This window comes from Microtus ochrogaster, unplaced genomic scaffold (genome assembly GCF_000317375.1).
Source record: "Microtus ochrogaster isolate Prairie Vole_2 unplaced genomic scaffold, MicOch1.0 UNK77, whole genome shotgun sequence".
Lineage (NCBI taxonomy): Eukaryota > Metazoa > Chordata > Mammalia > Rodentia > Cricetidae > Microtus > Microtus ochrogaster.
In genome coordinates, this window is record NW_004949175.1 from 585,266 (window position 1) to 598,330 (window position 13,065).

A 13,065-nucleotide genomic window follows, 5' to 3' on the forward strand; every position below is an offset into this window, starting at 1 on the left:
TATTAAAACGAAGCTTCTCAAAATTAGCAGTATTGTTTTCAAAATAAGCTTGCTGCTTTTAACTCGGATGTTCACTTTAGTTATTCCTCCAAAGTTAGGTTTGCTTAGACATCTTCTCTAGAAAGTGCTTACAATCTGTTGACCTCTTTGAATGACATTTTAGTAGTTATCTGATAAGATGGCATTTTATGTTATATATAAGCTGACAATTCTTATGTTAGTTATTCCATTTTGTTGACTAAAACTCACTGTGAGATAACTCTTGCCTAATTTTTTACATGATTTATAACAGGGTTTTTCAATATTAAAAACTGCTTTATATTAATTGTATCTTAATAAAGCTTCTATTTAAAGCATGGCTGCTGCCCTCTTCTACTGAAGGTGATATTTGGTAGGTTCTAACGTTGTAACGTTTGTAAATGGAAGCACCCTCTGATGAATTAACCTTCCTGATGGGACTGAGAAGTAAGATAGCTGTGAGTTCAAAGCTAGCTTGGCTTATGTCTGGAGCTCCAGCCCATGCTTGGTTCCTTACTGCCATTTTGTTCCAGAAAACAAAGATTTAGGGGTTGGGGAAATGACTGTGTCACTAAAATGTTGCTCCACAGGTGTGAGAACCTGGCCTCAAACCCTAGCAGCCATGTAAAAAGAGAAAAGCTAGGTATAGTGTGCACCAGCACTGGAACCGAAGACAGGGGAGATTCCTAGTGCGTACTAACAGCCAGGTAGTTAAATCACCCACGTAAGAGATCCTGTCTGAACATAGAAGGGTGACAGTGATGTAGGAAGATTCCTGACACTGACTTCTGGCCTCTACATACACATGTACACAGTATATGTGCATTCTTACACACTAGCAAATAAATTAAAAGCTAGAATACTTAGGAAGTGAGATTATTGAACTTGCTGTTGACCTTTCTTATAAAGTTGACCCTTAGGTAGTAAAGAGTAAACGATGCTTTGGAGTATTTGAAGCCATGCGTGGTTGCTGGACTGTCTTCCTCTTTCAGTTTTCCCTTCTCTCTATTCTTTTAACAGTTCTCAGATCTTTAATGGATGACAAATACTATAGTTACCAAGATATAAGTTGTTTAAGACATGAAGCTGGGTGTTATTTCCTTTTATACATACTCTGTTTTATGAGCTATGAAATATCTTCATTTTATTAGAAGATTCGGAGTTATAAATGTGCCTCTGTGAAAGGTCATGTGAAGAGAGGCACATTTATTTATAAGTGCTTCAATTGATAATTCAGACCCAGGATGCCCTGTTTAATTGTATACTGGTTGCCAAGCCTTTCTTCATTTCCTTTACAAATAATATCCCAGAATCCAGGATGAGAGTATCTCGATTACAGGGTCTAGAATGGGAAGAAGGAAGAACTCTAAGTTAAATTTGTCAAAATATTTTTTTCTTTCTTAAAAATTTTTCTTCTTGGCTGGGCAGTGGTGGCGCACACCTTTAATCCTAGTACTCGGGAGGCAGAGGCAGGCAGATCTCTGTGAGTTCGAGACTAGCCTGGTCTACAAGAGCTAGTTCCAGGACAGGCTCCAAAACCACAGAGAAACCCTGTCTTGAAAAACCAAAAAAAAAAAAAAAAATTTTTTTCTTCTTGGGCTTGAGGAGGTAGTTCAGTTGGTAAACAGGGTTTGAGTTCAACACCCAGAACCTGTGGTTTTAAAGTCACAAGCCCTGATATGGTGACACACTTAATCCCAGCACCTGTGGGGGTCTCTGAGTTCAAGGCCACCTAGTCTACACAGCAGGTTACAGGTCAGCCAGGGCTGTACTATGAAACCCTATAAATAAAACAGAAACCAGGCATGGTGGTACTTGAATCTCAATATTAGGGAGGCAGCCAGACAGGTTTCAGGAGCTCAGGAACTCAGTAGTCGGAGGGCCTTGCTTTCTTAGTAAATTACAGGTCACTGAGAGACCCAATTTCAAAAAAACATATAAGGCAGTGACCAAGGAACCAGGCTTGACTCTGATCTGCACATGGACATACACACATGTACAGATGTACCCCTCACATGGATATATACCCAGATAACCCGGTCTTTTAGAACTTTTGCAAGGTTCCTTAGCTCTTAGAGACCCAGTCTTCATCTGTAAAGTACATGGCGTTACTGTGCTCAGTCATGAAAATCCCCATTTTGTTTCTTGTTTAATCTCACTCACCTCATTACAATATGCTAATTTCCTGTGGCTTACTCAAAGTAGATATTGTTGTTTCTTTTCCATTTCTTTCTTTTGACTGTTGACATCTGGGTTGCTAGGACAACCCCTTCAAAGACAGTCATTCTGTTGAGTAAAAGCGAGAGTTTGTAATGGGTGCTCCCCAGGGGTGTGGTGCTGATGGCAGCTCTGTAAGTGTGTGTGTTGTGTGTTCCTTCTCTGGCTCGCCACGACTTCCTACTGTGATGACACAGCAGCCTGGAGAATTTGTTGTGCTCTACCCTGCCTGGCTTCAGACACGAGAAGTAAAGGTCTACTTTTTCAGTGGTTTAACCTCTAGTTTTTTTGTAATTAGTGTAGTGGACTTTGACCTTATCTTATCAGATCTTACCAGACCCTCCCCCCCCTTTTCCTGTGTAATAGCGCTGGCTGTCCTGGAACAGACAGGCCTGGTCTACAGAGACCTAATCTCCCCCCCCCCCCCCCCGTGCTGGGATTAAAGGCGTGTTCCACTATGTCTAGCTTTATAAAAGAATTATTTTAATTTTTGTCCCATATCTTCTTTGTTATTTTATTTTGTGTCTATATATGAGTGCTTGCATGTATGTGAGTGCACCACATGAGTGCTGGTGTATGTGGAGGCCAGAAGACGGTGTCTGGAACTTGAGTTACAGAGTTGTCGTAAGCTGCTACTGTATGGCTGCTGGGAACAACCTAATTTCAATGTAAGGACAGCAAGGCTCTTAATTGCTGAGCCGTCTCTCTAGCCCCATCCCCTATATTTTAACTTTACTATTGTTATTTTTTCTCTAATATTTTAAGTTCCAGCCAGGTACTAAATTTAACACATTTTTAATGAGCTATTCCTTCACTTTAGTGGAAGGAAGAGAGTTGATGCCCTTCTATTAAGTGAGATGTAAGTAGACCCGTTATCTTAGCTCCCTGTGTATTTATACTTTGACCTGTAAGAAAGATTTATGTATTGTACCTTACAGTTTATCTGTGATAACTACTTTCAGTTATTTAGGCATAGCAGATTAGATAAATAGACCCATTATCTTAGCTCCCTGTGTATTTGTACTTTGACCTGTAAGAAAGATTTATGTATTGTACCTTACAGTTTATCTGTGATAACTACTTTCAGTTATATAGGCATAGCAGATTAGATTTAGTTCATTTGGTCATGTAATATGTGTGCACAATTTAGCTGTTTGTCTTAAAATTTAGCTAAAGGTGTAATGAGATTATGTTTAAGAGGTAAAATGAAACTAACTTAGTTTGTTTCCATATTGATGAAAGATATTTCTGGAAAAAATTATCGGGTGGAGATACTTGAAGAAGTTATTTGTTTTAATTTAAAATTTATTTTTTCAGATTTATTTTTATTTTATGTATATGAGTGTATTGCTTTCATGCATGTTTGTGTACCACGTGCATGCAGTACCCGTGGAAGCCAGAAGAGAGCATTGGATCCCTTTGGAACAGGAATTACAGACTTTTTTTTTTTAAAAAAAAAAAAAAAAACAGGAATTGAACCTGGCCCTTTGCAAAAGCAGTCAGTACTCCTAACTACTGAGCCACCTGTCTAGCCTTGAAAAAGTTATTTCTAACAATGAACTATATAAGTAAATCATGGTTTGTTGCTATCTTAATTACTTGATGCAAGAACCCACAAAAGTCTATTAACAATTTAATGAAAAGACAAACTCACAAATGTGAACAAAGCAGAGGCTACTGCTGGTCCAGCTGCCTTGTTCTGCCCAGGAGTGTAGAGCACCAACTGCAAGCCGCCTCTCCACTGCATTCTCTGACTCTGACCTCACCAAGAGAAAGAGCTCCTTTCCTTTCCCAGTTTGTCAGGTTATGTACTCAGAGAAAACCACACCCAGGGCAAGTCACTCCCAAATGTCATTGGCTAGATGGAGCAAGTTCCCACATTTCCCTTCTTTTTCTAAATAAAAAGGTTCTAATCCTAACGTAAAACTAGATACAATAAGAACTATCAAGTATTTCCAGAAGAAGGAAAAGGTATTAAAACAAACAAAAATGAAACTATAACCAACAAGAACAGTATCAAGCAAGAAACACATTCTAAATATCCAGACCACAGGTTATACTCAATAGCTGTCCTATTCTGCAGAGTTCAAGTCTTGTACCTAATATGCCCTTAGCTAAGATATGAGAGGATTGATAACTATAGCTATCTAGTCTTCAACCCCATCAAAGACCTGAGAAGGAAAATAATATTGCCTGAGTAAGGAGGAAGTACAAACAAATGACTTCCAAAAGATGCAAGAAATGACAGAAACAACTGACTGCCTGGACAGTCATTCAATGTTTTTTCTGTAATTTTGGGGCATCTAACTTTGTGTATAGGCCTAGACTATCTGACAGACTATTTTCAGAAGTAGGAAAATTTTGAAAGACTGTCCTACCCTTTCTTGCCAAGATTTGGCAGTTGCTTTTTATTGTATCCTGCTTGTCCAGATTGGACAGCATGCTTACTGTCAGCAGTCAAAGCAAGAATAGTTCTTTGCCCAGTAGGCCATTTTTGCCAGGAAGAAAACAGGCTTTAGTTGGGTGGTAATTACACACGCCTTTAATCCCATCACTTGAGAGGCAGAGGCAAGTGGATCTCTGTGAGTTCAAGGCCTGTCTTGTAATTCTGGAACTATAAGAGCTAGTTCCAGAATAGGCTCACTACAGCGAAGCCATATCTCAAAAATTAAAAAAAAAAAAAAAAGACAAAAAGCAAACAAGCTCCATATGGAGTGTCTTTGGTGCCCATCACTCTCTTGGGAGTAGATTGGTGCTGCCAGGAGCAGTTGTGTCTCATGTCAACAGAATTCTAAGTTATTAAAATATTTAAATGCCATATTCTGAAGATCTTTGAAGTGTTTGAAGATTATCTGTCTATATGGAATATATCTTTGTGCATCTAGAAGTCTAGCTAAAATAACTATAAGCATGACAGATATGGTAACTATTAACCTATAATTCTTTTTTTTTTTTTTTTGGTTTTTTCGAGACAGGGTTTCTCGGTAGCTTTGGAGCCTGTCCTGGAACTCCCTTTGTAGACCAGGCTAGCCTTGAGCTCACAGAGATCCTCCTGCCTCTGCCTCCCAAGTGCTGGGATTAAAGGCATGCGCCACCTCCGCCCGGCTAACCTATAATTCTTAATAACCTATTTAAAGACTTCACATTATAAAAATAAAAAATCTGTAAACAGATATACAGTGTAAGGACAAGGACCTTGAAACTGTGGCAATATACAAAAATATCTTAATCAGAAATAGAAATGTGGAGTGCAGTATAACAAAAATATCCTTATTTGCATCAATATATAAAATATCCTAAACAGATGTAGAAAAATATATACAATATGATAAAAATAATCTTAAAAAAATACTTTAAACAGAAGTAAAAACATATACAATATGACAAAATATAATTTTGAATTAATAACAATGTGCAAGTTATCTTAAACCGGAATAGGAAAATAATTTTACATTTGTATCAATATATAAGAATCCATACCAATGCAAATTTTCTAAAACTGATAGTTATTTTAATTTACATGTAGATACAATAATATACCTATTGTCCTATCCTATCTCCCTTCTCTATTCCAAACATGATTACTGAGTCTAATCCTTATTGCTCCACCCTCAACCCTATAACAATTTATAACCAACCCTTACAGATGACAGTTATTCATACCCTGAGAAAAACTAAAGAAACCCATCCATCCCACCTATTCGGAGAGGGAGTGGCATGTTTGTAGAATTGCTTCCTGCTGTCTGGGGGGTGATGGTATCTTTATGGGATCCTGTAAAAAACTAAAGCAATGGTTAAGTCTCGCAAGGACTAATGGTTAAGGCTTATCTGAAGTTCTGGCTAGTGTCATCTAAAAAGGTGGACCATCTCAGCTACCCATCTTAGAATTGTCCTGAGCAGTTTGTAGTCCAAAGGCGATCTTTGAGTGGTGATTATAAGCTCAATCACATTATAATTTACCAGGTAGAGTTGTAGCTGTGGGGCTCCATAGTCTTTTTTGGAGACTTAAGAGATCACTGTTAGGAAAATTTATTGTTCACTGTGTAAAACTTAACATTATTAATATCAAAACAGAAAGTTTAAATTTAAAGATAGCTATATATCCAAGGAAAGGTTCTAAAGAGTTAAAAATAAGTATAACAGGAAAGAGATTTGTGACAATAGTCTCTAGATTTTGGTTTTCTTCTATTCCACACTAGGTGGCTCTTCTGATATGAGACAAAGGTTCTGAATTTTTTTTTAACAACGTGCTTAGATTTAGAGAAAGGGAGAGCCATGCTCCAACAGCAAAGCCAGCTTTGCTAAGTGAGTCAGGACTTCATTCTTTTTTAAAAAATAAAGAAATATTAATTTTTAGGTAGTGAGGTTTTTACCCTGCAGAGAATATTAGTACCACCAGATCAGATTTCTGTTTGCTTGGTAATTTTTTCCAGACAGTTCTCCTTTCTTCTTTAGATGCCTAGATGTCCAACGTCTTTTGACTTCTTGAAGATAGGTATTTTTATTTTCCTGTAAAGATAAAATAGAACAAAAATCCCCCCCCCCAAAAAAACCAAAAAACAAACAAACAAACAAAAAAAAAACCAAATCAGAACCCTGCCCCTTATAGGGTGAGTTTTCTTTTTGACATGTTAAATTGCCACATCAGTTGATGAATTATCACTTCTCCTTAATAAGAGGTCTCTCCTGTTTAAATCAAATCTTTGCTAATTTTGATGATATCCATAGATTTTCTTCTCCTGTGGAAACAAAATTGAAACTCTTTGCCCAGAGTAACACATTTCCTGGTGTCCGTTCAGAGGTCAACACATCTTTAAAATACACTGGCTGATTTAGTTCAGTAGTCTTTTCTGTTGTGCAGTGTCTCTCCGCAGCTGTTGTTCCCTTTGAATAGTGTTTGGGAAATTTAAGGTTAATAAGGCATTGTGCAGTCTCTCTCTGGGGGTCTTTATTACCTCTTTTATGTATCAAGCATTTCTTTTAAAGCATGATTAGTCCTGTAGGATTGTGTGATATACCTGTAACGTGCTTTGTATTATGCAAAAAACGGTTTCATTTTACTAGAGTCATGTGCTGGGCTTTGTCAGTCTTAATATGTATAGGTATTCCCATGATGGCCATGACTTCTGATAGGTGTGTAATTACAGAATCAGCCTCTTCAGAACTCAAAGCAGTTGGCCATTGGAATCCTGAAGACATTCCTATTTGTATGGTGTACATATTTTAATTTTCCAAATTCTGCAAAATGGAAATCATCCATTTGGCAAACTTCATTTCTTTGCATATCTTTTGGGTTACTTCCTGCAGGTTATGGAGTCTGATTAAACAAGAAACAAATAGGCTTTTTTTTTTTCTAATACAGTTTCCTTGGCTTGTTGTCTAGTGATGGAAAAATCCCTTTTCAAACCTTTGCTATTAATGTGGTTTTTTTTTTAAACAAAATTCTGAGGCCTCCCACAGTTTCCTATTAGTAACTGATCAATTTCCTCATTACCTTACAAAAGAGGACCTGGTAGACCTGTATGGTATCTGATGTGTGAGATATATATATATATATATATATATATATATATATATATATATATGGAATGATTTCTATTCCTGACTATTGCTTGTAATTGTATAAATACCAAAGTTAATTTTTGAACCACCAGGAATAAATTCAGTGGTTTCAATATGTAAAACAACTCTTTCTGCATATTGAGAATAAGTAATTGATTGAGAGGTTCTGTAAACTCCATTAGTACCATGAAAATGGCATACGTTTCTGACTTTTACACAGAATTATAGGGCTTTGAACCACTTTGCTTAAGTTTCCTAATTTGTAACCTGTCTTTCTTGGTTTATTTGCATTAGTATAGAACGTAGGTGCTCCAAAGATTGGCGTTCCCTATATAACAAGAGGAAGGACCCAACTGGTTCTTCTTATGAATTTAAGTCTCTTACTTTTGGGATAACTCTCATTAATCCCTCCCAAAATATTACTGCAAGCTCTTTGCGAATTTTCATTTTCTTACCACAACAATTGCTGACTTATGTAGAATGAGGCAGTTTTCTGTTATTGGTGAGGGATCTCTTCATTATCTTAATTTTAAAAAGTCAAGATATGTAAAAAAAAAAAGAAGTAGTATGCATTTTATTTTCTTGGGCATCCTGGAGAAACTACAAGAATTCAGAAAACAAATGAGTAAAAGGAATTCACTTGTATCCAGGTGGGGTGAGAATTGGAAGGCACAGTGACCAGAGATGAGAGCAGTAGTGTTCACTGGGTGTGTTTGTGAAAGTCATCTAGTGCTGTGCGTGTATCAGCTACTGAGAGTAAGTTCTGTAAAATAAGTACTGAGGGGATATACAGTTAACAAAGTTAAAAATGTATTTTATTTAGATGAATTGCAGTTGATTGAGTGGGAGATTAACAGTGACGTGGAAGATCCTGAGGGGCCCAGTGAGTGTGAAGATGGTGAGGGCTCCCTGGACATCTCGGATTGTGCTTCCTGTGCAAGTGGTCGTTCCTTGACAAATGATGACAGGCTCTGTGAGCCCCCTGAGGTAAGAATAAATTGTGTAAAAATCTTGTATTCTTTTTGTGACATTTGTGATTGTAGCTTTTTTTGTTCACTCAATCTTAATCTCACCTTTTCAGAGGCAGTCACTTTAACTCTTGCTAGAGTATTTTGTCCTTCACGCTCATCCCTAAAGTTACAGACTTCTTTCTCCTGCACGGAGCTCACATCCATCCATCTCTATTTCTCTATTCCTTATGCTGCCCTTGTAGTCTCCCAGTACAGATACGTTGAGGTTTGTGACTAGTATTTGACATTTTTGTAATCGTGAATCCGTAATATTGATGACGGTTATTTCTTTCATAGCTTTTTTTGTTTTCCTTTTACATACTATTATTTTTTTTAACTTAACCTCATTTAATGCTGATAATTAATTTGTCACTGTTGTTTGTCTCTGTTGTAAAGATGTTTAGACATAGTTGGGATTTTTATCCCTTCTATTTTCTTAGAGAACTCCAGTCCACAACCCCTAGCCACTTCAGTTTGGATATACTATTCTCTGTAGTTGTGAATGTTGTCACTTGGGGTCTCCCCTCACCCTCTATGTTAGTTACACTTTCATAGCTGTGACAGACCTCTGGTAACAACTTCAGGGAGGAAGGATTTATTTGGATTCCCTGTCTCGGTGTTCACATGGCCTCTTGGTTGGCTGAAGTATCTGGTGGGTGAGACATAGCAACAGAGAAAGAAGCAGAAAGGGCTGGCTGCCTGGTGTAGTCTTAGGAAGCATGACCCTAAGTCATCCACTTCCTTTAGCTAGGCTTAACAGTAGATATTTCAGAATCCCACAAAGTAATGTTTGTAGACAGAGACGAGACGTGTGTGCACCACAAGAGCCTGCAGAGAGTTTCCTTCCAGTTGCTGTCGCTAGCATTCCAGAAATGTATCAACCTTAATCTTGCATGGAGCTCTTTGCCCTCCTGTACTTAAGTGTTTTCTTAGTTTTTATCCTCATTTTGGTTAGATATATTTTTTAATCGTCTCAGAGAAAAAGTTCATAGAAGATAATTGCTTCATATTGGGCGTGTCTGAAAATGTTATCAGTGTGGTAATTTACATCTGTAATCCCAGGATGGAGGAGCCTGAAGCAAGAGGGCTATGAGTTTGAGGCCAGCCTAGGTTTCATAGTTTGAGAGAGGGAGAGGGAAAGGGCATGCTTTTATAATGCATTTATAATGCGTGTGACTTAAAACTTGTATAGACTTTCAGGCTGAAATTTTTTTTAAAGCTTTAAAACATACCTTCATTTTGCTGTTTTTTTTCCCCCTGAGTTATTATCAACTAGCCTGAAGGAGTCTCATTCTTGATCTGCTAAGATTTCTTTGTTGCTGTTTTTAAACAATTTGATTGTGGTATGCCTTGGTATGTTATTCTGTTTGGTATTTGTCAAGATGCTGGTGAATGCAATGAATGAGTTTTGGGGAGTCTTCAAGACCAATAAGTTCAGTGTTGTTTCTTTTGTATTTTGGTGGTGTAGGAGACATATATGCCAGCTAGTACTATGCCACTGAGGAATGTGATCCTTAGCATGATTTTATAATGACTGCTTTAACAGTATGAAGTGATATCTCATTGAGTTTTTTATAAAAAAATTTATTTAATTATTTTTGTGTGTGTGCACGTGCTTGGGGACGCTAACAGAGGCCAGAGAGGTCATCAGGCTACCTGGAGCTGGAGTTATAGGAGATAGTGAGCTACCCACCATGGGTGCTAGAAATCAAACTCTGGTCCTCTGCTAGAGCAGTGAGTACTCTTAATCGTGGAGCCATTGGGATTTTAATTTGTATTTCTTTGAACTCTACTGAAGATTTGCACTTTTGATCATTTGTGTGTCTTATTACATTATGAAGGCTTCTTAAAAGCAAAACCAAAAACAAGACCAACCACTCAAAAGACAAAAAAAAAAAAAACTACCCCAAAATAGAACTATCCTATAACCCAGCAAACATACATCTGGGTATGTATGCAAAGGGATTGAATCAGTGTGGTGAAGATCTATTCCTGTTGTCCTTGTTTGTTGTCCTTTCTGTTGCTGTGAAACAGCTGACCAAAGGCAGGCTGAGAGTGGAAGAGGAGTCACGGCAGGCATTCAAGGACGGAGCTTGGTGTAGAAACCACTGAGCAATGCTGCTTAGTGGGTTGTTCCCCTATTGCTTGACTGCCTTTCTTATACAATCCAGGTCCACATGCGTAGGAATTGCATTCCCCTAGAGTGAACTGGACCTCCCTCTCATACCAATTAGCAATTAAGGAAATGCCCCACAGACATGCCCAGAATGCATTCTGATAAATCCATTTCTAAAATTGAGAGTCCCTCTTCCCAGGTATGTCTAGTTTTGTGCAAAGTTGTCAAAAATCATGACACCCATATTGTTGCAGATTTATTCATCATAGCAAGATATTGAGGCAACCTAGGCGTCCAGACCTGAATGAATGGGTAGATAAAATATGTTATATATGTAATCAATACTATTCATCACTTAAAAAGAAATGAATTCTGACCTTTGTAGCAACCTTGGTGAGCTTAAGGACATCTGTTAACTGAAATAAATCAGATACATATGAAGGCAGAACAGGGTAGTATCCTTTATTTGGGGTTGTTTTAGATAAAATATATTTTAGATTTCAGAGTTTTTGGACTATTTGCATCCATATAATGAGTTATTTTGGATATGGGAACAAAGTCTAAACATGAATTTAGTTATGCTTGGTATTCAACCATGCACTTCACGACGACTGAATGCAATTCATACAATGCTTTTAATGTGCTTGGCTTTGACTATAATTCAACATGTTGAGATCAAATATGCAGTTTTTCACTTGAGGTATTTTGTCAATTACTCAGAAAATTTCAGATTTTGGAATTTGTGTTTTTGATTTAGGGATGCTCATCCTGTATTACTATGGGGCAGCTTGGTAAGGTATGTTTTTGTTTGTTTTTTCGAGACAAGGTCTCATCATATAGCTCTCGTTGACCTGGGACTTACTACGAAGACCAGTTGGCCTTAGACTCACAGAGTTCTATCTTCCTCTGCCGCCAATGTACTGGGATTAAAAGTGTGCACCACCAAATTTGGGTTGATGTTAATTCTCAGAATGTTTGGTAGAATTCATCATCGAAGCCAAAAGTCCTGGGTTTTTCTTTGATCTTGTTTTTTTTTTTTTAATTTTTATTTTTCCATTCATGTTTTTAGTTGCTGAATCACTTATCTTACTTGATTATCTATGGAGACTTTCTATTTTTGCATGATTCAATGTTGGTAGGTTGTGAATTTTTATGCAGCTATCCATGTCTTTTGAGTGACTAACAGGCAAGTGTTAAGTTTTTCTTCTTGCTTATGTGGTGTCTATTGTAATGGCGCCTCGCTCATTCTTTTCCCTTAGTGTTCCTGTTTCTTTAGTTTCTCTCCCCCTTTCCTGAAAAGAAAAAAAAAAGCATTAGCAGCTTTGTTTGGCTGCTCTCTTCTTTTGCTTTTCTAGTCTATTTTATTTGTTTCATTCTAATCTTTTTTATTTCCTTTTTTCTGTGCATTTTGGGCTGGTTTTTTTTTTACACTTTCTTTTTTTTTAGTTCTTTATTATGTGATTTTTCTGAGTTTTTCCTTTTTCTTTCCTTGTTGTATAGTATCAAACCCAGGCCTACATGTGCTAGGTAAGTGCTCTTTCACTGAGCCTGCCTTCCAGCCTCATCTTCATTTTGCTTTTCTTTCTTCTTCTTTGAAAAGGTTTCTTTTGTTAAGACAAGATCTCAATGCCCTGGGACTCGCTATGTAACTCAGACTTGCAGATTTCTTTCTCTGTATCCTCAGTGTTTATGATGACAGGCATCACTATAACCTGGCTCTTGGCGGCGGCTGCTGCTCCTCTTCCTTTCCTCCCTTTTCTTTCCGTTTTTCTTTTCAGTATTTTTTTCTTGTTCTTTGGCTTCCGTCATCACTGTCATAGGTTCTCATTGTTTACCAGACTGGTCTCAAAATCTCAATCTTTCTGTTAACTGTTGGTATTATAGCCACAAACCAGTTCTTTGATGCCCAGCATCCTTTTGAAGTAGATTGGTGCTACCAGGAGCAGATGTGTATCATTATCATAAAAAGTCTTAAGCTCTTAAAACATTTTAAATGCTATATTCTGAAGGTCTCTGAAAGACTTGAAGAATACCTGTCTAACTGAAATGTATCTCTATATATCTGGAAAACCTAACTAACATGACTACAAGCTTGACTATTATAGATGATTGTCTATTCACCTGTATTTCTTTTTTTTTTTT

General features: G+C 37.4%; 1 protein-coding gene across 1 annotated transcript in view; it reads left to right on the forward strand.

The window, feature by feature from the left end:
• Positions 1 to 13,065, forward strand: part of Spidr (scaffold protein involved in DNA repair) — a 213,039-nt gene that overhangs the window by 20,793 nt on the left and 179,181 nt on the right. Inside the window, exon 5 of the mRNA XM_005370370.3 lies at positions 8,621 to 8,784. Within this exon, the coding sequence (XP_005370427.1) occupies positions 8,621 to 8,784 (164 nt within the window). The remainder of the gene's footprint in view (positions 1 to 8,620; positions 8,785 to 13,065) is intronic.